Source organism: Eschrichtius robustus, chromosome 13, assembly GCF_028021215.1.
Source record: "Eschrichtius robustus isolate mEscRob2 chromosome 13, mEscRob2.pri, whole genome shotgun sequence".
Taxonomy (NCBI): domain Eukaryota; kingdom Metazoa; phylum Chordata; class Mammalia; order Artiodactyla; family Eschrichtiidae; genus Eschrichtius; species Eschrichtius robustus.
In genome coordinates, this window is record NC_090836.1 from 101187888 (window position 1) to 101214088 (window position 26201).

The window sequence follows — 26201 nt, forward strand, 5'->3', positions numbered from 1 at the left end:
TGATGGAAGAATTATACCCAGCTAAGTTGTTCTTCTAATTAAAAAAAAAAAGGGAGAGATAGTATGAAAAAACAAAAGGAATAAAGCACCCATGAGCCTTTCTTGAGGGAATTACTTGACAATGAAATCCAGCCGACCAGAGAACAAATCAAAATAAAGAACTCTGAAAGGAATAAGCTACGGTAGCACTGGAGTAGAGTGATGTGCATTAAATCCATGTAAATATAAAACGCAGGCAAAACAACTGGGGGAATTCCAGTAACAGAACAAAATGTAAATATTATAAACTCTAACTGAGAACAAAATATAAACAGCAAAAATTGTGAGGTGGGAGGGGTTGGGAAGAAACACAGGAAGTGCCAGTCACAGGGAGTTTCATAGCCAGCCCGTGCTGACTGTAACTGAGACATCCTTTAGAACACCATCATTTCTCCAACTCTTCACGGCTTTCTTAATCTCTTTTTTTGTCTCAAAACCCTTTTTGGGACCTAATATCTCTTGTGGTAAAGAAATATTTATCCAAAGTTCAGAAACATCTTTGGCTCCACTTGAGGACAGTATCACGTGGAGCACCCGGGGCTCAGACTGGGCCCCAGGACTCTCTAGCGGGGTAACCTGCGGCAGGTCATTAAGTCTCCTCGTGCTTCAGGTTCCTCATCTTGAAACCGGGATGATAATGGTGCTTAACTCCTGGAGTTGCCGTGAGGACTGAACACCTGAGGGGCGCTTACAACACTGCCTGGCACAGAGGCAGCCCCATGAAAGGGTTAATTATGAGGGTGATGATGATGATTTTTTTTTTTTACTTCTGGTAAATTAAAAGAAATTTAAATTAAATATGACTTATTTGTAAAAAGGAGCATGATTCTCTTCTTATAAAATTATTTCTATCTATGTATCCACCCACCCACCTGCCGATGCAGCAATCCTTCTATACATAGAATAAAGACAGGCCTAGAATTATGTTCACCAAATGTTGCCTTTGATTATTTCTGGGTGGTGGATTTTGAATAATTTATTACTTTCTTCTTTATACTTTTCAGAATTGCTTACATTTTTTGGAATGGTCATGTTTTCATAAAAACAATAATTCATTAACAACAACAAAAGAAAACAAGTTTTACCGATTTACCAACAGAATATTCATGCGCTCCCCCTCCAACGCCCTTATCAATATTGGCTTCTGTTAATTTTTTCCTCATTGACGATTTTCTACTGAAAATTTTATATTAATAATTTATAAAAGTTCTACATATGTTAGGAACAGTTATTATTTATCCGTCATTTACGTGGCACATGCTTTGCCAAGTTTATCATTTGTTTATACAAAGTTCTGCTATACAAATACTTTTTCATTTTAATATAGTCAAATTTATCAGTCTTTTTCTTTATGGCTTTGGGGCTTTACTTCATGTTTAAAAGTCTCTTTCTTTATGGCTTTGGGGCTTTACTTCATGTTTAAAAGTCTAAGTCTAAATTTCAAGATTAAAAATTTTCACCCACCTTATTTATTTTTAAATTTAAATAGTGGGTGCATACAGAATTTATTTTGGTGTGGAGAGTGGAAGGTTCCAAGTTTTTTTCCCCACATGGCTGGCTAGCGAATTATCCCAATAATAATTACTGAATCTTCTCCTCCCTCGTCCCCACCATACTTTACTGGAATGCCTCACATCATATGCCAAATTCACATATCAACATTGGCCCACCACCCAACTACTGTTTTAAATCAATTTGAATGTTCACTGTTGTACCACTGTCATAATGTCTTTATTATTATACCTTTAAAAATATTTTATATGTGATAAGCCCTCTATTGTAACTTTTCAAAAGAAAAAAATATATATATATCTCCACACAGATGTAGGGAGAGAAGGTGTTAATACTAAAACTTCCAGTCCAAGAGCTAGAAAAGCCCTCTTCATTTTTTCAGGTTTTCCTTTATTTTACTCAATAAAGTTGTATCATGTCTTTACATAAGTCTTAAATTTTTCTTATTAGATTTAGTATGTGAGTAGCACCAAGGAAGTACTTAATGTTTCGTCATTGTTTCTGCCATCCGTGCATTGTTGCTATTAGGAGCTGGAGGAGGTCCCAGGGCTTGAGGAGGCAGAGGTGGTTCAAAACAGTTTAGAAGTAACGTCTAGACCTAATGGTCTTTCGTAGCCACCTACCTTCTCTGTTCACACTTTAGATAACCCTGGCACTAGGAAAACATTCTTACCTCTTGGCAAAAGGTCCTCTCAATTTCACCTAAGGAGCAGTTTTTCCAGATATCTTCAGATGACACAGAACTGGGGAGGTACTCTCTTTTGGAACTTTTGACTCCTTGATCCTCCCATGGGACCTCTATTAAGACAAAAGAACTTCAGTTTATGAAGACTGTCAAACGTACATTTGAATATTAAGTGTTTCCTTTTCATCATCACCTGTCTGGTAAAAATTAAGACTCAAATAAACCAAAAACATGAACTATATAATAAGTGCTGTTGAAATAACTGGATGGACATTTTAGAAAAAAATAAAATTAATCTACTTGCTACCTTATCTAGACTAAATCTGGATAGAGTAAATGTATACTAAACAGACTAATAAAACCATAAAAGTAGTGGAAGAAAATTAAGATGAATATACATAATACATGTAATACATAATCACTGTGTGAAAAGTCCCTTCCAAAGAACACATTAGAGCCAGAAATCATTTAAATAATGGATAGGTCTGACAATATAAATACTTAATTTTTGTTTGTTAAAAAAACACACAAATGACAATGAAAGAAAAATGAGTGGGAAAAACTATTGTTAATATATGTGAGAAATGCAGGTTAATTTCCTCAATATACGAGTAGCTCTAATGAATCAATAAGATAATATAAATCCCCAATCACACAACAGAATAAGGTTTAAACAGGTAATTCACATTAAAAAATGATGTTTAAAAAGCCAAGAAATGTATGAAAAACTGCTCAAACTCATTGGTAATTTAAAAGGTCTAACTAACACAAGTTAATTTTTCCCTGCTTGTCAAATAGGCAGGGATTAAGGCAAATGACCAAGAAAGAAATCAGTGCTGGCTTGTATACACAAAACGTGGTCCTTGAATATTCTCAAATCCCCTTCTAGAACTTTACACTAATGGAATAATAGGACAGATGCATATGTGTAAGGATCTGTTCTGTCCTGTTTATAAGAAGGGAAAAAATGGAACAATTTAAATGCCCATTAATAGAAGACTGGTTTTATAAATTACAGTTCATAGACATTAAAAACAAAGGACCTGTCTAAATAATGAATGCAAAAATTTTCCTTGATATTGTTTCATGACTGAAATAAAGAACAACTAGCATAATTTAATTTTCATTTTAATGCTTATTTTGTGTATTTGCTTATCTATCCATCCATCCATCCATCTATCCATCTATGTATGCACCAGAAACAAAACCTGGGAGGATAATACACCAAAAGAATACAGTGGTAGGATTATAGGGAAGTGTGATTTTGTGTTTTCGTGTTTTCTGGCCTTTTTGCAACAAGCACTTATTACTTTTATAAAAAAAGAGAATAAAATAAATCTAAGATATAGCCATTTTCTTTCTCAAAGTCAACTGCAAAGAATCACAAATGACTTCCCAGATTTATTTCCTAAAATGTCTGCAAATAAGCTCCACTCAAATTAAGCACACTTATAACTACTCAGCTGCAGTTAAACTGCTAGTCATCTGGAATTCCATTTCCTACCTAAAAACAAGAAAAGAAAAGAAAAAAAGTAAGTCTCCCCCAGTGGACCCCCTCTGGCTACAAGATAAAATACAAAACCAGCCCTTTAGAACGCAGTCTGGAATTCCGTGGCTTCAGTGGGCCGAGCATTTGAAACATGGGCTCTCAGAGCATGGAAGCTGCGAGAGCCTCACTGAGAGACAAGGGAGCCACGCAGGTATCACTCGGTGAGGCAGGTCTCAGCCCCGGCTTTCTGAGGCCTTGGTCCTGCACTTACTCTGCGCTGGGCACTGCTACTCTAATGGGGGCTTAGAGGGCACACACAGCCTGTCTAGGGAAACCCCTTGGTGCTCCGTAGACAGCACGCCAAGGTGGAGGGCAGAGGCGGGGCCGAGGTGTGAGGCCCGCCCCGGGGGAGCTCACCCCCAGTGCGGGACCTCCGCCCTACCGCTCTAGCTGCTACTGCAGGCTGCCCAACAAACTCGATGAAGCCACGTCCAGCGACCCGGCTCACATCGCAGTTAGACCAGCTTTCGCTCTTCTGTGCAGCTGAATAATTCCTGCCGCCTTCCGATTTCCCCAAAATTTCCTCTGAAGGATTCTAGCTGATTTGAAATGGAGTAGAGAGGAAATCCAAAACTTAAGGGGGCAAGTATGTAGGTCACAGGCGCAGCAAAAGGAATTCAGCCCCCAATGTCCTTTCTTCATCTGCCCAAAGAGATGGTGCTTTTGACAAGCAAGGTCTTGATGGCGTCTTCAGAACGAAAGTAGCAAAAACAGAAATATGCAAAATTCACAGAAAACAAATATTGTTCTATGTATAGAAAAGTCACAGATAATGGGCTGCTGCAAATGAATGGAGAGTCCCTTCTTACAGTACTTAATAAAATAAGCAAAAGAAAAAAAATAGTAAAAATAAAAAATAAATTTATGTATTAGCAAAGCAAATAAATAAATAAATTTACTAGCATAAACTGAAGCAAGAAGAAACTTAATATGGGCAGCCAGAAAGTTTTGCTTCCAGTTATGGTGGATTTGCTCATATTGAAGCAAACCTCCCAGCAGATAAGAATTATAAACTCTAGCCAAAATATAAACAAAAAACTCTCTGAAGGCATTGGAGAGCAAATGACATAAACTGGAGTCAACCCTTGGAAAAATGGAGTTTCTTGTTATTTGGCCTTTTGCCTGAGGGCAGGCTTCACCTGGAACCTTATGCTAAGTGGCTAGAGTTTAGATATAAACCCAGGATCTTACTGGTTTTGGGAATCAAAAAAAGAGAATTCAGGACTACCACAGCAGCTAGAAAGTAAGGAGGGAAAGCACAAAAAGAAAGGCATAGCAGAGGATCTCCAAAGCCCGTGAATAAACTCTGCCAAAATCACTGGCTAACACTGGGAACGACAGATGCGTAGAGCAGAAAACAAGATGCCCAGCTAAGGCTAAAACAGCAGAAAGAAGATCTCACGTGTTAACCCCCTCAGGGAAGACAAAGATTAGTCTTCTACTAAAGTAAACTGGCTACTAAAACAAAAACTTAAATTCTTCAGAGGAACATAACAGAATCCATAGTCTCTGCAATGCAAAATTTACTATATCCAGGATAAATTCCAAAATTACTAAACATAGGCAAAAAAAAAAAAAAACCCACAGGAAACTATGATACATATTTTTTAAAAAAGGTGATCAATAAAGACCAAACCCTAAAGTGACCTGGATGCTGAAATTAGCAGATAAAAAGTTTAAAGCATTTTAAAATTTAAATTTTAAAAATAACAGGGTTTGAGAATATGAAGGGAAATATACTACTAAGGAAATGAACAGATAGGTATTCTCAGAACAATAGAAGCTGAGCAACATACCCTGTATTTTGTTTGTTTGTTTGTTTTTTGGCCACACCACATGGCTTGCCTGTGTTTATAGTGTATGTAAAAGTATGATGTATGACAGCAATACAACAAAGGACAGGAGAGGAGAATTCAGAAAATGCTGTTTAAAGTCTATAATTCATGTGAATTCGTATAATATTATCTGGAGATAGATTCTGATTAGCTAAAGATGTATAATGGAATAAAAATGCTCAATCAATCCAAATTTCTTAAAATTACACAAACTCTACAGGAAAAAAGTTGGGGGAAGGGGCTGGTGGATAGAGAAGGAAGGAAAGGAGCATAACACAGAAAGGCAAAGATCCCACCTTGGAAGAAAATGTAATTCAAGGTACAAAATTACTTTACAGAACATTTTAATAAGAATACGAACTCATTAAAACAAGAGCTCAATAACAAGATGATAAAACAATAAAATGAGAGGGGAAAACAATACAGTAGGCCAAAGGAAACATTACAGAAGTAATTAAAAAAGTGGACATAGCGAAGAGTAGCATAGACTATAGTGAAAATCAAATTACAGGCATAGCTAAAAGGCCTAAGATGATCCTTGTGAGTACAGAGGAAAAAGGCAAAGAGAATAAAGCACTTCAAGAGCATTCAGTCAACAGAGAAGACAAAAACAACTCAACATGAGGGTAGTTTGTATCACTGAAGTTAATCTGAGAAGTGGAACAGAAGCTTTATTCAAAGATGTACAATATTACTAAAAAACAAACAAACAAAAAAATCCTTGAAATGAAGAGAGAATTGAACTTTCAGGTTGACAATATACTGTGTTCTGGAAAATTGATGCAGAAAGCTTAACACCAAGACATTTCCTAGCTAAATTCATTTAGCACCCTGGAGTCACGTTTTCTCATTTAAAAAAATGGGATAATAATACCCACCTCACAAAACTGTTGAGAGAAATAAAATTAAAATTAAGGTTTACCAAGTAACTACATAGAGCACAATAAGTAGATGTTTTTTGTTATTTTTTATGTGACTTGTTTTGTGTCTTACCTGTCCTATTAAAATATATATACACGTACACATACATACAAACACACACAAATACATACACGCACACATACTTCTTAAAGTTAGATTATTTTACTTGGCTTTGTACCCAATGAAGGCTCTAGCAGTACAGGGACTTGCACATGAACTAACAAAATGTAAGGGATGAAAGCATCCTTGGAAGGTTATATTGTCTAGTAATTCCCAAAACTTGGAAGGCTTTGAAAAGTAGAGTCCTGGGGTCTGCTCTAAGCTATCTAGGTTAGTGAAACTGAGCTGAAACCTGAGAATTTGTAATTTCTAAGTTTGCTAGTCAGGCAGATCTGGGAATCATAGAAGGTATTAGTGCATATTTGCTGCAAAGAATTGCATTGAAACCAGACAGTGACAACCCATCTTGAATGAGCCAGTCACACGTGGTAAACCCCTGAGGCAAGAAACTGCTTGCCTCAAATGACCAAAGGCCTGGAAGGGAGAATCTCTGATTGCATTTTTCATATACCCATCCTCGAGGAACTGGACCCCTGCTCTCTCCAGAACTGTGCAACTCTGGGCATTATGTTCTAGAGGCTGGGATAAAGACTATCAGTACGAGGAAGGTTTTTCCTTCTCAAGGTTGTATGCCTGCGTGAGCCCGGCTTTACACGTCCAGTATAACCATACCATCTACTCAACTATTTGCATCAAGATCGTTCCCATCGTTAAAGGAGTAACATGTTCATTAACAAAAATTTTTGAAAATACAGAAGTAGCAGAAAGAATCAAACACCCAGAGACATATCACTTAAAGACAATCTGTATTTTGGAATTTCTTTCCAATCATTTACTGATATTCCACATACATTTTCCACGTTATGATTAACTTTATGGAAATCATTGCTTGTGGATGCACATTTTACCATGTCTGTAGTCTGTGACTCACTTAACCCTTTTCCTGTTGTTAGGCATTTATGTTATTCTTATAAATAAAGATACCATGACAGTCTCTGTGGATAATGCATTTTCCATATTTGAAAGTGTTTCCTTAGGACAGATTCACAGACGAGGAATTACCATGCCAGAGGATACTGAAATCGTACTTTAAAATACTTACTTTGACTTCCCATAGAATATTTAAGGTTCAAGTCATTATTTGTACTGAGGTTCTTCAAAAAAACATTATAATCCACTGCAGTATCTTTATCAATGTTGTAGTGTTTTGCAAACCTAAAATAGAACTGTTCGTTAGTATTCAGAAATTATGGTACAGAGAATCTAAATGAAGCAAGTATTTTTTACTAAGGTATCCTTTACTCTGGGGTTGGCATTAATTTTAATGTGTGTTTCTAGCTAGAGCTGGAATGAAGAAGTAAACCCTACGAAATGTTACCGTAAGATTTTAAAAATGCAGATACTCCTGAAACTAACACAATCAACTATAGTTCAATTTGAAAATAAATTAAATAATTAATTAATTAATTAAAAATGCAAATATTTAGGAGGCGATCACTTCACTCTCTCTCCAGATGGCTGGATGTACAGATCTGCGTGCACAGGTACGTCTCAGGACCCGCTAAGGGAACACCCCCTGCCTGCACCCCATAGGGTCTTCTCCCTTCTCTGGTGGGGGTGGGTGAGGAGCACCTCTGCAGTCAGACAGCAAAAGCAGGTCCCACTTCCTTTGATAGTTGAGGGGAATGGATCTGGGCCATGAGTCAGCATAAAATTTCTATAACCAGAGAAATCTAGAACCAGTGGAGGAGAGAACATAGCCCACCTATTTGACCAAGAATATCATTTCGCAGAGAGAAACTGTGCCCAGGATGGCGTATCGTGTTAAAGCAGTCAATGGTGGGAGCAGGGGAGCTTTTCTCGGAGCATTCTAGGATTTCTATGCATAAAGAGAAATTTTGAAAACACTTAACCAAGGTCTCTCGCTGAAATACACTGAGATACTGTTTTTTTAAAGTTAAGATAAATAGAATGTTTGGATTCTTTTTTCCTCTAAAATTAAATTTCTATTATTCCAATCTGCCACTTGATAAATGGTTTTCTAGATGATTTCTGCATTATTACATTTATAAACAATTGCCAGTTTTTAAATGTTTGGTTATATTATCTCCATATGTGTTGGTTTCTATAATTATCTAATTTCACGCTGCTTTCTAAAAATTTAGTAATTATCACTTAAAGTAGTTGTTATTTTTCTGTTTCCAAATTTAACAAAGAGTAATGTCATGTATTCATTTCAATGCATACCTTTTTTTCCACTTTGATGAATCTTGCCTATTGTTCTAGTAAGAAAAATTATCTTGAGCTATGATAGCTGCCAGATGTTAACCTTGAAACTCCCTAAATAGCTCCATCTTTCATCCACAGACTCTGTCTGGCAAAAATAAGCTGTAAGCACAAGAACCCAGAAGGTGGCACCTAAAGTGTTCCTTTTTGAGTTGCCGTCCTACAGAAAGTCCCGGCTACTCTGCAGCTCCAGGAGAATGTCAGGATACCGATAAAAATCTCATCACCAACTTTCCTATTTTTGGTGAAAATTCAGCATCCCTTCAAACTGGTATTGGCTCATAAGAGAATCCTGACCTTTCCTAATGCCCAGCCCACCGCATTCATAATACCTGCTACATAGTCACTGAGAAGAGACAGACACAATTCCATGGTAATATTTCCTACAGATAAAATTCAAAAATGAAGCCTCAGTACTTCTCAAGGATGCAGTATCTCAAAAGGCTTTTTTTTTTAACAAGAATCAAGGCATGGGAGACAGAACCATTCCTAAGACACAGCAACCAAGGCCATTTTCCCAGGGACCTGAAGTGTGGGCAGGAGAACTCAAACGTGTGCAGACACCCAGGGCAAGAGGGTCACATGGGAAAGCCGACTTCAGATGCAAAGGGAATGACGCCAATTGACCCACAAACCTCTCCAGCATCACCACCTAGAACTGTGCCTTGGGCTTCATTCATCTGCCCAGGCAGCAGGCTGAATTCTAGTGAGTTTGTTTGTTTCTTTGTTTTTCAAGGTCGCTCATAAATTATTTTACCCGGATTCAAATACTTTGTCCTGCAGGGCAATGAGGAAAGTAGGGTGGTGTGAGATGGAAAAGGAAGAACAAAACCCAGCAGGTCTTGGGACACTCTGGCTAAGTATGGAACTTGGAGATAATCTTCTCCCCCGCTCCTTGTTTCCATAGGCTGGATGGTCTTCTGCAGCCTGAAGAGAACTGTTTCTCAAAGAGTAAAGGGCACTCGTGGAATCTTTACGATTATGATAGCATCGATGTGAAACGAGCACCTACTACGTGCCAGGTACATTGCAGGCGCAGAATCTTCACGCCAGCCTTGCTAGGTGGGCTCCTCAGTCCCCATTTCTTTAAGAGAGAGCAGAGCCTCAGAGAGGCCCAGGAGCTCCCCGAGGCCCCGCAACTAGGGAGGCCAGGCACAGACCTGACCCCCAAGCGTGCCTGGCTTCAAAGCCCAGGACACTCCTACCTCACTGCACGCCGAAGGCTGATATTAAATAGAAAGCTGTTCGATAAAAAAAAGGATTCAAAAATGCATTGTGTTTCCTGCTCAAACACTAAAAAGGCAAAGTTAATACTGAAGCAGCTTCTCAAGGAAAGAGTATATTCTTGAGCTTCGATAAGAAAAGCATTAAAGCAATTGAAGAAATGGTTACTTTTGATCTTCCGCTTTTCTATTCTGAAGGAAAGCAGTTCTATTGTGTTAAGTTCCTCAAGCCTTATCATGCAAACAGTATTGTTTTTGAGGCTTAAAAAAATATCTCAAATAAAAATTTGTGGAGTTCTTTATTATTCAATACTTGTGAGATGGGGAAACAGGCAGTAACATTTTTTATAGATTTACTAGGTTGGAAACTGCAGTGCCAAACACAAGGTTTATTGTCAAATAAAACACTGTTTTGGTTTTTGATTGCTTGTTTTAGAAGAGTGTTGCTTCTGTTCTATAATTGCGTGCACAAAATTATTTAATTTGTTTTGTTTGGATCTTATTCTGGACATTTTCCCAGTCGGAAAGATGTAAAAATTAAAACATCTATTATGTCTTTTATATTCTGAGGTGGGTTATAAGGAGAAAAAAAAAAAAGAAGAAGAAAATATTCAAAATACTGGGAAATATCCATATTTTAAAAGTCTTCTTGCTTTTCAGACCCTGCAGTGCCTGTGAGGTTGTCACACGCCCTCTAGACTTGCTTTTGCTCCAGGAGCAGATTCTTCCACTAACAGAGGCAACACAGTCTTTATAATACTATGGAAGCAACCACAAAGACCTATTTTAGTAGCGATTTATAACTGCGGTGTGATGTGAAACTCTTAGGCTCAGAGTGAAGTAATCAGGCTTAGTACTTTTGTTAATGGCCCAGAGGATATTCAGAAAAGTGGGAAAAGGCAGGAAGAGGAGGAGTGCCTCTTGGCTGAGTACTATATAAATTAGGTTAAACACGCCCCCCCCCCTTCCAGTGGCTTCCATTCAAAACTCAAGTAGCCACAGAATCCAAGCATTTGGCTTTTCTGAATGATCTGGAGTTTATTGGAGGCTCAAAACAATGTCTGTGCAGGCTTCCACACGCTGCCCTCGAGTCAGGAGCAGGTGGTGGCTTTCAAACGCCAAGAAGCAGCTAATGTCCCCCTGCTGCAATGCCCACCCCAAACTCAGCAACAAAGTCCTCAAAGGAAAATTAAGCTTCTGTTGTTATGTCAGGATGGAGAGCCAATAGGGAGCACATCAACCAACGAATAAATCCTGAAATTTTTCATTCTTCTCCTAACCCCAGGCTTTGAGTAAAAGTCAACTGTGAACTGGAAACCCATGGGGTGGTGGGCGAGGTGCCAGGCAGGCAAAGAGAGACCACTGGTGATGGGGATGACTTAAATCATCGAGATGTGTTCAGAGCTGCAGGCCAGATGACTCTCACCCGCGGGGACTGGAGGAATTAGAATCGTTAGCTCTCACTTTGGAGAATTCGTGGAGAGCTTCACGAACATGGGAGAAATGCAGATTGAGGACCTCTTTTAAAAACAGTCAATACAGAGAAGGCAGGAGGGGAGGACGCTGCCTGGATCCAGTGAACCCAACAGGTCCCATTTTGAAACTGGCTGGAAGTTCTACTGAGCAATCTCTCACCATACCTTCGTTTACTTACTTTTTATATTCATCATCTTTCATCTTCAAACAGAAGGTCTCCAGAACCCTCCTCAGCTCATGTGGTTGGACCAGACCCGTCTTGTTAACATCAATGAGCTTAAGGGCTTTGATAACAGTTTTAATGTTTTTGAAAATCTGTGTATAAAAAGCGATTTAGGAAAAGTCAAAAGATCCAGCGTTAAAAATCAAGATGGTAATAAAAAAAGTGAACGTGTTTAAATACTTCTTGTAAAATAAAATGTTTTCAAAGACTCACAGTCGTAGGTATTGCAAAATGACATATCTATGGAAAAAAGGACACTTTACATTTCTTGAATGTTTTCAAAGCGATTTTCTCTGTAAATAGTCTTAGTAAGTTTACAAAAAAAGAACTTTTTCTGATGCAAAGCGGTAAGTCTCATACACAATTCATTCCATTTTAGAGCCATATGAAAAATCTTTTTTGTTAATTGATACTTTCAAACCATAATTCTGGCATAGCTGGATTTGGACAATTTTTATTTTTCATAGCCATATGCAAACCATTTTTACTAGGAGCTGAAATATATGAGTGTATATTTCAACCCCTCTGAATTTTTAAAAGACATTACAGAAAAGTTTTATAGTGATCTTTCCCAAATTCAGCAAATGCATATTTATTGGGCACACAGACCTGAAAGGCATTTGGTTAGGTCCCGTGGAGACGCGGGGCCGTGTGCCTGCCCTGAGCCACTTCTATGTAAAGGAGAGAAACATCCGCCAGGGCTCACCCGTGCCAAGCACAGAGCCCTGTGACTGCACCATCCCGAGCCACACGAAGGATGTACCATTTCCCCACTTTCAGATAAAACCGAGGGTGGGGGAGGCCACATGAGTTGCCCATCATCACCTGGTTAGACGATAATGATGCTGGGGTTCAAACTCAAGTCCACCCCCAAACTGCACCTCCCGCAGAGCAGATAAGGCATGTAAATAAATATTCACCAAGATAGGAACCATGGGAACAAGAGCCAAACACCAGAGACAGACAAGCGAGGAGCTGTGTGTCTTCACACAAGAGAACAACACTTCCAGCAGAGCCACCTGGGAGGCTTCCTGCAGGAGGTGGCATCTGAGCCAGGAGGGGGCCGGGGCAGGACAGGACAGTAAGGCACTGAGTACAGCTGGGCGTGAAGGGGGTTGTGGTTGAAGGGTGATGAACGTCTGGTATGGCCAGATCCTGGGAGGTCTGACTCTGCATCCTGTGTACTAGATCACATCCAAGTCCAGCCCAGACTCGGAGGGAAATTAGTGCACCTTAAGGAAGGAGTTTAGGGGAGACTCTAAGATGAACAGGCTTATTCCCAGTTTCCTCAACGCCTTCTCTGACGCGTCCCTAGACTGTCTCTGACCTGAAGGCGCCTCCTGCCAGCCCGCTCCCGGGGTGGCCGTCTTAGGGATCACGCAGGAGGAACCACTGAGCTGGCGGGAGGATGGCCTCTGCCCCAGCTCCTCCCAGCTGGGTCATCTGGGGCCCTCCTGCCTCCGTGCCCCCGGCCCCCCGGGGACGTGAGCCGACCTCTGACTCCGCTCCTGTCCTCCCGTCCAGAGGTCACCTGCCTGCTCACACTCATGCCTCGTCAGCAGTAACTGCCGCTCTCCAAAACAAAGTCCCACGTCCAACGCCCCCCATCTTTCAGCCCGAACCCCAACACCCTTCTCCCCTCCGGGACCCCGCCTGCTGCTCCCTCTCCTTCTCACGCCTCCCCACGGCCCATCTTTACAGTGACCCAGTGCCCGTGTGCTTGACCGCCACTTCCCTCCTCCTGCCTCCCCGGTCTTGGCTAGACTCTAACCCTGGTCAGATCCAACTCACCGCCTCTTCCAAGCGCCTGACGCGGCCGGAGAGGACGGGCCATCGAGCACTCACCTGGGTCCCCTCGCTCAGGACCACCAGCCCCGCCAGCAGGCCCGCTCACCCGCCACTGGGCACCTTTCCCACCTTCTCCGCTCTCCGCCTCCCTTCCCACCCCGCCTCCTTCCTCTCCGCTGATAACCTTCCTCCTCACTTGCAGAGAAACCAGAAGCAACTGGAAGGCAAGGCCCGTGCTCCCCAACACACCCAGCCTGTGTGCCTCCGCACCCGGCCTCCGGCCTCCGGTCCCGCTCCGGGCCGCCGCTGCTCTCATGCCCGTGAGGAACAGCTTGTGCCCCGCCGTCCCCGGCTCTGAGCTCGTGTCCACGGGGACGAACCATCTTAGAGGTGAGCCCTCCCTCCTCGCCTCGCCTCGCCTCGCCCCCAGCCACTCCTTCCCTTTTGCAGAAATCCCCCCTCGAAAGCTGTCTGTGCGTCCGGTCTCCAGCCTGTCCCCCCACACACCCGATCAGTTCCGTCCACACCACTGCACAGAAACTGTGACCTTGTCAGGGCGACCTTGCCAGGCCCGGCGGCTCCTGGGCGCCCATCTTGCTGTCTCCGCAGCAGCCCTCCTCCCAGCTCACCGCCCCTTCTTCCTGGACGTACGCCTTCCCCCCGGCTTCCATGCTCCCGGCCCGGGTTCTCCTTGGCTTTCTGGCTCGGGCTTGGCCTGGTCCCTGCCGGTCCCTCCTCATCTCCTGGCCTCTGAGCTCTGGGCCCCTGCGGACTTGGGCCTTGGGTCTCCTGGCTGGTCTAAGCACTCTCCCTCTCTCCCGGGCGGCCCAGGCCTGTGGCCTTAACGAGCAGCTGATGCCTCTCAGTGTCTGTCTCCAGCCCCGGCTCCTCCTCGGAGCCCCGTCAGGACGGCCAGCTCTAGAGGCCAGCAGACGCCCAGCCTCGCCCCGTCCCACCGTGGCCGGGCCTTCCCGCCACATTCTTCGCTCACATCCCCCGTCCGGGCTAGCCCGAGAGCCCAGCGGCCCTCCCTTCAGCACGTTTCCAGAACCGGCCCAGTCTCTCCGCCTCACACCCTACTGGCTGGGCTGGTGCGACGGCCTCCCATTTGGGCCCCCAGTGTCCAGGCCCGACCCCACAGCTGAGGCCCCAGCAGCAGCCAGGGTTCTGTGTAGCTAAGGCTGAGCACGCCCTCCAGCCGCTCTCGTCCCCTCCGGGTCAAAGGCCAGAGCCCCGCAGACCGGCTCCTGGCGGCTCTCCCGCCTCATCCCCCCGCTGCCCGCTGGCTCATTGCCTTCGGGCCACGCAACGGTCCCTCTGCTGCTCGTGAGTGCCAACCAGGCACCTCCTGCCTCAAGGCCCTTGCATTTGCTGTTCCTTCTGTCTGGAAACTTCTTCCCCAGACACCCACTGGCTCTGCCCTCACATCCCGCAGGTCTTGGCCCAGATGTCATCTGATCCAAAAGGGCTTTCCTGACCCCACCCCCAGCACTCATCTTCTGCAGGGTGCTTCTCACCGACGAATTTAATGCTCGTCTTTACTGCCTGTCTCTTCCCTCTGGAAAGTGCGCTCCCTGAGAGCGGGGCTCTGTTCACTGCCTCACGCTGGGGTCTAGGACAGCCTCTGGCAGAGAGTACGTGCTCAGCAAGCATGTGCTTGAGTGAATGAATGAATGAATCCATCTTCTTTTCACCTGCCTGGAAAGAAGCCACGCTCTGAGGACGCCTTGTTATATGTCGACAAACACACACCTCCTTGGGGCCAATCCTGAACGTAACAATGATTACATTCAATGTAATAAAGATTACAATAATATGATAATTGAACAAACGTGAATCGGATGTTTGCAAGGCCCTGTGCTGAACTGTATACACATCTCCCGCTTCTACCGACTAGAGAGCGTTGGCTGAAACAAGCTTAATATTCAAAACCAGGAAGACCGAGCAAGGAAGAGCTGGGAGAGCATCAGCTGGAGCGAAACCGCTCGTGTATGTCCGCCCTCCGCTCCACCACTTTGTCTAAAAGCACAGGGCCCAGCCACAGAGAGCGCCTGTGCCCGTGGCCAAAAAAAACCCTCGGCACCTTGTCTGCTGCCAAACCCTGATTCACCTCTTCTGGGAGCACATGAGGCGATGCGCTTTTTTAAAACCCAAAGTAACCCAGATGGACCCAGCGTGGAAAGCAGGGAAGCAGCAAATCTGGCACAGAACTCACACCCACCAGAGGTATGTCTCCAAGTTTCTTATCATTTGTCAGACTGAAGTTTGGCAAGATCTAGATGGAGCTGCAGATGGTGAGGCTTATCAGAGGCACCAGAGTTAGGGCCGTGGTGTGAAGACTTGTCCCACCCGGTGACGTGACGTGACGGGAAAGAAGAAAAACACAAAGGAGTAAAAGGACCTGCCCCTGCCTCGCCCCGCTTCCCTCTCCCTTGGAAAGGGAGAAGAGGTGGGAGAGGAAGCGGCAGAGAGAGAAATCGGGGTGGTGTGGGCAGCATCCGGCTCCTCTCTGGGCCAGCTAGACGTCTGCCATTTGCGTCCAACTGGGACACGTGTGCACTGAGAGCCACCGGCTCTGAGCCTCTGCTCCTTCCACCCCAGCCCCAGCTCTCACCCCCCAAGGCCCTGGGCTCCAGCCACACTGAGCTACCTCGCTTCACAAGCCCTCGGGGGTCTCTTCGCCGCGCCCAGAGCCCTGGACGATCTGACCCCCACCACCTCCTGACCTCACCCGCCAAGTCCCCTGCCCCTTCCTGCTCCAGCTACACAGGCCTCCCTGCGCGTTCTCACACACACCAGGCGCGCTCAGCCATCAAGGCTTCTGCACGTCTGGCTCCCTCCGCTGGACGGCTCCCTCGAGGCCCTCATTCAGGTCTCGGTCATGTGTCACCTGCCCCGAGAGGCCTTCCCGATGACCTGCACAAAAACGCACCCTCGTCCCTTTTCTCCTTCGCGTTCACCCACACCGGCACATTTCATATTTCTGTCTCTGTTTATTGCCTTTCTTCTTCCATTGAAATGTAAATGCCGCGGGAGGGGACCTGGTTTCATTTGCTGCCATATCCTTAGGCTTAGAACAGTCCCTGCACAGAGTGGATGCTCATAAACATTTGCACAGTGAGTTTACAGCCGTGCTGCTGCCCGAACGCCTGCCCGTCCTCCGCTCCGAGGCAGGAGCTGGCGCCGGCGGGGCAGGAGCTGGCGCCGGCTCTCCTGCTCTTCTGACTGCACTTCCATCCCGACACTGGCCCCCGACCTCCATCTTGACATCTTGGTGAATTCCTGCCTGAAAGTGGCACCCAGCTCCTCGCCTGCAGGAGGGAACCTCCCTACTCCCTGCCTGGCCTCTGCTCTCCAGGAGCTCCATCCCCCTTCACTTCCCCACTGCTTCTCGGGAGGAGGGCTCAGAGAGGGCCAAATCCACGGAGAGGGGAGAAATGCTGCACAGCTCACGGGAGGAAAGGGGCCTCCTTCCAAATCCAGCTTCTCAGAAAGGAAACCGTGGCCTTGCCCTGTGAGGGCCCAGAGACCAGCTTGAGCAAGGTGCTCTCCTGGCCCGGCTCCAGAGCCTCTGTTGGCCGAGCTCCCTTTCTGCGTTCCAGGTGATGTACACTCCTGCCTGCTGCCTGTTTTTATATGCCTGCAAGCTAAGAATGGTTTTTACATTTTTAAACGGTTGAAAAAAATCAAAAGAAGGATATTTTGTGACGCGTGAAAGTTATCTGAGTTTCAAATTTCAGGATCCAAAAGTAAATTTTATTGGCGCCCAGCCGCGCCCCGTTCATTTATGTAAATGAGCTGCCTCGGGCTGCTTCCCCTACAGGGGCAGAGCTGAGTAGTCAGACTGAGCAGACTGGCCGGCCAAAATACAAATATTTACCATCTTCACAGAAAAAGTTCACAACCCCTGTTCCACTCCTCCCATGTAACCTCAAACATCTGAGTGGGTGGTAGGTGTCAGGCAGCTTCAGGTGCACAAACACAGAAGCAATGAGGATTTAAAAAGAAAACCAAAACAATAGCTAATTATGACTTTAAGGCTCAGGAGCCAGGAAATGGCCTGAGGCCCTCTGAAGACCTGCCCTCAAGTCTTCTCTTCCCAGCCACCTGCCCCAGACTCAGTCCCTGCTCCATCCTGGGCAGCCTGGGGCCCAGCCAAGAGACGCTTCCCCCCACCCATGCTCTGAGCCCTGCGCCAGGCTTAGGAGTGTGCCGTGCCGCCCGGCCCCCTGCTAGACCCCCCAGCTCCCTGTTGCAGCCCAAGCCCCCACGGCCCCCAGGCTCCCCCTGCAGCACCACAGACCCTGCGAGAAGGGCAGCATCTGACCCTCCTCTTGTCCTCAGAGCCCCCATCTGGGGAGATGACTGAGCCCTGGGGATGATTCAGAACCAAGCAATCTTGGGAAGCGAACCACAGTGAAGATGCACTAAAAAGGCTCGCTTCTTCCATCTGGACAGCAGGGCTAGGAAAAAGCAGGATAGAAAGCCTTAAAGTTCTGAAGTATGGCTACATAAACGAGGACTCATTCACCTAACATTTCAAGAAAAGGAAAAAAAGCCCCATTTCACACAGGAGTACAAAAGGAGGAAGTGATTACTGAAAAGGAAGTGATAGGAGGAAAATTAAATTAAAACTTTCCCCAAAAGATTTAGATGAATTCATGGAGGGCAGACTCACAAGCGTTACTACATGGAGCAGAGAATATCTGTCCTGAAGAGTAAAGCCAGGGAGGGAGTAGGGAACAGAAACCTCCTCCAGATACAGAAAACTACACAAAGTACCCCGGGCTGCCATCGTTTGGGTAACCTTGGAACAGTGACCTGACTCTTCCAAACTTCAGTTTCCTCATCTGTGAAATGGGAATGAAGAAGGGCACTGCATCAGCGTGTGCAGATAAAATGAGCTCACGTGGACTTCCCTGGCGGCACAGTGGTTAAGAATCTGCCTGCCAATGCAGGGGACACGGGTTCAGTCCTTGGTCTGGGAAGATTCCACATGTCACAGAGCAACAAAGCCCGTGCGCCACAACTACCGAGCCTGTGCTCTAGAGCCCGCGAGCCACAACTACTGAGCCCGCGTGCCACAACTACTGAAGCCTGTACGCCTAGAGCCCGTGCTCCACAACAAGAGAAGCCACCGCAATGAGAAGCCCGCGCACCGCAACAAAGAGAAGCCCCTGCTCGCCAGAACTAGAGAAAGCCTGCACACAGCAACAAAGACCCAACGCAGCCAAAATTAAAATATAAATAAATTTATAAGAAAGAAAGAAAGAAAGAAAGAAAAATGGGTAGATATAGTGGAATTTCATCAAAATTCATTAAAAAAAAAAAGAAATGAGCTCATGTGTGCAGGTACCTCACAGGGAACGTACTCAATAGATGGTGGTCTGTTAGGAATTGCTGACCAGGACCAAAGGCTGAGGACAGAGATATAAATAACCATATAACCACACACACGTGCTGGAGAATAGTAACTGGCAGAACCAGCACTAATCCCCCCACACCAGCCAGCTCCTCTACCTCCTTCAGAAAGTCTTGAGTGGACAGGAGTCCAGGGCCAAGAACAGGGCCTGGATCAACGAATAAGTGTTAAGTGGATGAATGTATGGATGATGGATGGATGGATGGATGGATGGATGGGTGGATGGATAGACAGACGGATGATGGATGGACAAATGGACAGACAGAAGGATGGATGGATGGATAATAGATGGATGGATAATAGATGGATGGACAGATGGAGGGATAGATGGAGGCATGCATGCGTGGATAAGTGATAGATGGATGAACAGATGAACAGATGGGTGGATGGGTGATTGCAGCATTCATGGGGAAGAAGCTTTGGTGAGCCAATGAAATCCTTGTATAGACAGGACTGGTGCCTGCAGAACGGCAGATAGGCATGTCATTTCTGTGGACACAGTGATCTGCTCTACACCTTCCTGGGGGAAGAAACTGAGAATTGAACAGAGGTAGCAGAGCAGGAGGGGAAGATTAGAGTGGTCTACATGCCTATTGTTGGCATGGACAGGACATGTGAATTTTCCATGAGTTAAGTGGGGAACAAGAAAGGCAGAAGGCTAACAATGAAGTATCAGAAAGAGAAATTAAGGAAACAATTCCACTTACCATCACATCAAAAAGAATAAAACACCTAGCAATAAACCTATCTCAGGAGGCAAAAGACCTGTACTCCAAAAACTATAAGACACTGATGAAAGAAATTGAAGATGACACAAACAGATGGAAAGATATACCATGTTCTTGGATTGGAAGAAGCAACATTGTTAAAATGACCATACTACCCAAGGCAATCTACAGATTCAATGCAATCCCTATCAAAATACCAATGGCATTTTTCACAGAACTAGAATAATTTTAAAATTTGTGTGGAAACACAAATGACCCTCAAACAGTCTTGAGAAAGAAGAACAGAACTGGAGGAATCATGCTCCCTGACTTCAGACTATACTACAAAGCTACAGTAATCAAAACAGTACGGTACTGACACAAAAACAGACTCATAGATCAATGGAACAGGAGAGAGAGCCCTGAAATAAACCCACACACTTATGGTAATCTATGACAAAAGAGGCAAGAATATACAGTAGAGAAAAGACTGTCTCTTCAACAAGTGGTGCTGGGAAAACTGGACAGTTACATTTAAAAGAATGAAATTAGAACATTCTCTAACACCATATACAAAAATAAACTCAAAATAGATTAAAGACCTAAATGTAAGACTGGATGCTATAAAACTCCTTGAGGAAATCATAGGCAGAACATTCATTGACATAAATTGCAGCAATATTTTTTGGATCCATCTCCTAAAGCAAAGGAAATAAAAGCAAAAATAAACAACTGGGACCTGATTAAACTTAAAGCTTTTGCACAGCAAAGGAAACCATCAACAACAAAAAAAGACAACCTACTGAATGGAAGAAAATATTTGCAAATGATATGACTGATAAGGGATTAATATCCAACATACATAAACAGCGCATACAACTCAACATCAAAAAAACAAACAACCCGATTAGAAAATGGGCAGAAGAATTGAGTAGGCATTTTTCCAAAGAGGAAATGCAGATGGCCAACAGGCACATAAAAAGATGCTCAACATCGCTAATCAGCAGGGAAATGCAAATCAAACCCACAATGAGAACTCACCTCACACCTGTCAGAATGGCTAACATCAAAAAGAACACAAATAAAAAATGTTGGTGAGGATGTGGAGAAAAGTGAACTCTCCTATTGTTGGTGGGAATGTAAATTGGTGCACTATGGAAAACAGTATGGAGGTTTCTCAAAAAAAAGAAAAAAAAATAGAACTACCATATGACGCAGTAACTCCATTCCTTGGTATATAACCCAAAAAACCAAAAACACTAATTTGAAAAGATACATGCACCCCAATGTTCATAGCAGCATTATTTATAATTGCCAAGATATGGAAGGAACCTAAGTATCCATCAACAGATGAGTGGCTAAAGAAGGTATGGTATATACAATATATACAATGGAATACTTCTCAGCCATTAAAAAGAATGAAATTTTGCCATCTGCAGCAACATGGATGGATTTGGAGGGCATTATGCTAAGTGAAATAAGTCAAATAGAGAAAGACAAATACTGTACGATATCACTTACATGTGGAATCTAAAAAATACAACACACTAGTGAATATAGCAAAAAAGAAGCAGACTCACAAATATAGAGAACAAACTAGTGGTTACCAGTGGGGAGAGGGGAGAGGTAACACAGGGGTAGGGAAGTGGGAGGTACAAACTATTGGGTGTAAGAGAGGCTCAAGGACGTATTGTACAACACAGGAAAATAACCAATATTTTGTAATAACTGTAAATGGAAAGTAACCTTTAAAATTTGTATTAAAAAATTTTTTTAAAAGAAAAAGAAAGGTAGAAGGCTTGAGCTGTCCTGCTCCCAGGGCTGCTCCTCAAGTGAGGGGACAACACACAGCTTGAGAAGGCGAGGTGGACCACCGGCAGGAGGGCTGAGGAGGTGCAGGGGGATTAGCCAGAGCTGCTCCTCACCAGAAAACCACAGAGTTTGGAGGCCCCCAAAGCACTGTCCTAGTAACTCCCCATGTGCCCCCCGAGAGCAGCCTTTACCTGCTCCCCACAGAGGACACCAGCGAAGGGAGAAGGAGGCCAGCTCCCCTTCCTCAGCCCTCATCACGGATCCCACGAACCGGGGAGGAAGGAAGCAGAAGGAGGGAGAGAGTCGCCGACGAGCCGGCAGCCCCCCCTGGCCCACTCCCTCCCCCCGGGGCCTGTGGAGCTGGAAGGAGGGAGGAGCGGCCAGCTGAGCTGCATCTGAGCTCTGGGTTTACAACTGGACTAGTCTACGCCGGGCTTGTTCTACCTGAACGTGACCAGAGAGCCATGGGATCTGCTAAGACAGCCTTCGGGGACGAGGAAGGCAGATGCGCCCGCGTCTGCTTAAGAAGCAAAGAATCAAACTGTTTCATATTTGTACCCCACTGAGTTCAGATGGTTCAATAAATTGCCAACAGTGGATGTGATTCTTACTCTAGAGTTCTTTGTTTAAAATTCTTTTTATAGCACTGGGAGCTCCAGGAAGGAAAGCTATGAACCCAAATAAATATGACCACCCAGACTTGAGGTGAGAAAAGGCCTAAGGTTTCCTCCCTGGAGCCCAGAATTCCCCCTCTCCAGGCCTGGCTCTGGTGGGGCCCCTCCGGGGGGAAGGCAAACCTTCCTCGGGCCAGAGGGCAACCTGCACCAGGCTATCCAAATTGGCTCCTGATCAACAGTTTTCTGTTCCCTCCTCACCTGGAGCCACCTTCCTCACCTGGTTTCTAGCAGCAGGGGGTCGGGGACGGCAGCCCACCCGCCTGCCTGCGGACTGAGACGCAGGGGAGGGGGCCTCTGGCCGCCCCTCTGTCTTGGCTCCGCAGCAAAACGCAGGGTTCGGCGGCCACTGCTGTCAGTCTGGCACCTTTCTGTCACCAGGACTAAACTCATTTTAAATTTAAGGAGTACATTTTAAAAATTGAAGCCAAGAAAAAGGATTTCTCTTACAATAAACACATCAATGCTCATTTTCCTTATTATTCTACTTTTGGTTATTTCGTATAAAATCTTTAATTAAAGTTTTTCTTTGAAATTGTCATTATCAACCCAGAAGAAAGAAAGGGGGAAAAAAAGAACAACACAGCTGTGCAGATACGAAGCGCTATTCAGGACTAAATGAACTGGAACGGAGTAAGTATCCTGACTGTTATGTTCTTGGTTTTGGCTCTGTTTTCTCAACAGCACAGTCTAACTTGTCACTTTATATCGATTCCATCTGTTTACACTCTGCAGAGTATTGGCTTCCTACCGTGAACATTTCCTATTTACCAGCTGGTAGAGATGGTCCAAACCAGATAGGAAAAAATTAGACTACATTCAGAACCTCGTAAACACAAACTTTCAATCTGGGGACGACGTGTGGAAGGAGCGGCGCTGGCACTGCTCCCCTTTCACAAAGGGGCTGACTTCCATTCCCGGCTCCGGTGCTGCGCCCCTAGGCCCAGGGCTAGGCATTGAAGTACTGAACAGATGCAAACGCTGCCTTTACCACAGATTGAATAAGCTCACATAAAAAGACATCTAAAGGAGACCCACGAAAACAGAGAAACAGGGAGCTGACTAAAAAAGAGCTACAGCAACCTAAAAGTCATAGTTGCTATGACAGAGCAAAAATCCAAAAGTCTGATTTGGGGTTTCCTTGCAGCCACAGTGAAAAGGGAAACTTCCTGTCCTGTACACCACAGGCCACGTAGACCTCCGCCTACATTTGATTTTCATTTTTAAAATGCCCACCTGCCACAAGTAGCTTAAAGTCGTCTAATAAGAAATTCTAGCTACTCACTGAACCTCTGACACAGCTATGAGAATAAGCCCCAAGTCTAAATACCTAGGGCTTTAAAAAGGCTGCCAAATCAAGGAGAAATCTCTCCCATCTCTCCTTCTTTCTAACCTAGCCCACACTCATAGGATGGAAGCTCCTCCCCAGGCACCACAGGCCAAGAATACTGAGGCCGCTGTCACCCCCGACGCCTGACCGCTCATAGAGCAGAGCTGCACACCAGGAGGGGCAAGCCAATCCCCTCCCAGGAACTCCATGGCGCCCCTCACGCAGCAGAGGCGCTCAGCAAACGCAGGCTGACGGTGCTGGTGAGGGGCTGACTACTTCCAGGGCCTGGGGACGGGTACCCCTGCCTCCAGCTGCTCTCCCGTCAGGCGCATCCATTACTCTGCTGACGCCGTCTCCTAAATTCCCCGTCTCGTGTCAGCACCCCCTATCGGAAGCCTTCAATGAACTGCCACCACCAGCACCACCCTTTGCCCCTCGCTTTAGGGTTAATGCCTCCACCTTCTTCTCCAGCCTGCGTTTCAAAATGGCTCTGTCCTCTGTTCCATCTTGCCTTGAGAAACAGAACTCCCCACAGAAGCGTCACAGAGCCGGTGTCCCCGCCCCGGCCACGTCTCCACTGCCTTCAGCTCCGCGTCCTCTCCTTCGGCCAGGCTGCAGTCCTGAAAGCTGTCCCAAGTCCCACCCTCTGCCCCGCCCTCAGCACGCACTGACAGCCCAGCCACGGTCCAACTCAAGCTCCAGTCTCACCTTTCTCGTCAAGCTTTTCCTGGCTACCCCAATTACTGTGAACTTTTCCTGCAGAGCCTTATTTACTCATCCTGTAAATATTTATTGAACTCATATTAGGTGCTCAATATGTTCTGTTTGAAAACATAGGATCTGTTTAAGGCACTAAAGTTCCAACAGTGAGCAGGACAGAGAAGGTGCCCACTCCCAGGGAACATATTTCCTAGTAATGAACAAGTCAACAAACAAAACCTCAGGATGTCCTAAGTGTTGAGGAATTTTAGATAGTGTAGTCCAAGGAATTTCCAGGGGGCAGACCTCTCATGCTGAGTGCCAAAAGCCAGGTTTTTGTCCGACGTTTATTCAGCAGGTGACCAGAAGCCACAGGGCGTCTTAACCAACGGGGTCTGATGAGATCTGAGTCATGTTTTGAACAGATAGCTCTGATGTCATGTGTAACGGAGACTGGAAGGGGCAAGAGTGGGAACAGGAAGAGCAGTGCAGGGGTCACTGACAGCGCACAGGGTGGAGACCCAGCGGCAGCGGGGATGCAGACAGGTGGATGGGCTCAGGATACGGCACAGGGCGCAGCCGACAGGATGTGCCGGCGGACTGGACTGGGGAGAGGGGCCGGAAAGGGAAAGATGGGAACCAAGGCTAAGCCTGTTTCTGCTTGAATGACCCACTGAACGGTGGAACCGTTTACTAAGACGGAGGGAGGTCCGGGGAGGAAGGCTTCCCGGGGTGTGGGAAGGAGGACCACCAGCAGCCCTGGTTTGGTCTGTGGACAGTGGTGAGTCTGGGGCCGAAGCTGGAGACAGAAACATGGGCGCCATCGGCACACAGGCCTCTTCGCAGCTTTAAATCGTGAATGACCGCGTACTATCATTTAACCTTCCACACAATAGCTCATTTGTCTTATCTCCTCCAAATGTGAACTCCTAATTTTTTGAGTAACTTCTATGGGCCCTGCACTATGGTAAGTTCATTTTATATTTATTCTCATAAATAATCTCAACAACATTGGAAAAATCTTGCAATATTGCTTCCCCATTACACAGCTGAGAAAAAAGTTTCCAGAGAGACTGGTTTGCTCAGGGTCACTCAGATAGTGAGTGTCTCAGTTCAGATGCACACTCAGCCTGCGGAGTCCAAAGGTTCCAGCCTCCCCCACTCCACCATCCCGTCCCCCCACTCCACCATCCCGTCCCCTCACTCCACCGTCCCGTCCCCCCAACTCCACCGTCCCGTCCCCCCACTCCACCGTCCCGTCCCCCCCACTCCACCGTCCCGTCCCCCCCACTCCACCGTCCCGTCCCCCCACTCCACCGTCCCGTCCCCTCACTCTACCGTCCCGTCCCCCCACGCCACCGTCCCGTCCCCCCACGCCACCATCCCGTCCCCTCACTCCACCGTCCCGTCCCCCCACTCCACCAACCTGTCCCCATGACACCGCACTGTCTTAAACACTCAACCCTGCAATCTCGTGTGTACTATTGACTTGCCACATGCAAGAAGATTTTTTTTTTAAGAGAAACTTAGTCTGAAATAATATAAATTCTGACATAACAAAATCTTTTCTTTAGTTTCCTGATGAAGCCTTCAGTAAATTACTAATAGAGCAACCAAAAATAGGTCCTGGGGTAGAAGCACTTTCAATATCATTTCTTTATAAAATGGCAGCTGATTATTTTGTTATGTGAAATTCTCTAGATCCAATGTAAGCACGACTCTTCATTTAGCTGCACAGAGACACAGGAATAAGAGCTGTGACATTATTAATCACTATACTCAGTTATGATTGATAGGCTTTTCTGCAGGAGGAAGAAGTGCCTCAGATACAATCTGTCCCAACAGCTCTGCGATATGCTAATATTTTCTGCAGACGAAAGAGAAGTTGTGTTCAAATACCTGCTATAATAGGTAATTAATACCAAGTGCACCAGAGGAGAGATGATAAAAGTGGGATTAG

At 45.3% G+C, this 26201-nt stretch overlaps 1 protein-coding gene across 1 annotated transcript in view; it reads right to left on the minus strand.

The window, feature by feature from the left end:
- EFCAB6 (EF-hand calcium binding domain 6) overlaps positions 1 to 26201 on the minus strand; it is a 264209-nt gene that overhangs the window by 173606 nt on the left and 64402 nt on the right. The window contains exons 8-10 of the mRNA XM_068560155.1: positions 11765 to 11901; positions 7704 to 7816; positions 2225 to 2349 (exon numbers count right to left, since the gene is read on the minus strand). Of these exons, the coding sequence (XP_068416256.1) occupies positions 2225 to 2349; positions 7704 to 7816; positions 11765 to 11901 (375 nt within the window). The remainder of the gene's footprint in view (positions 1 to 2224; positions 2350 to 7703; positions 7817 to 11764; positions 11902 to 26201) is intronic.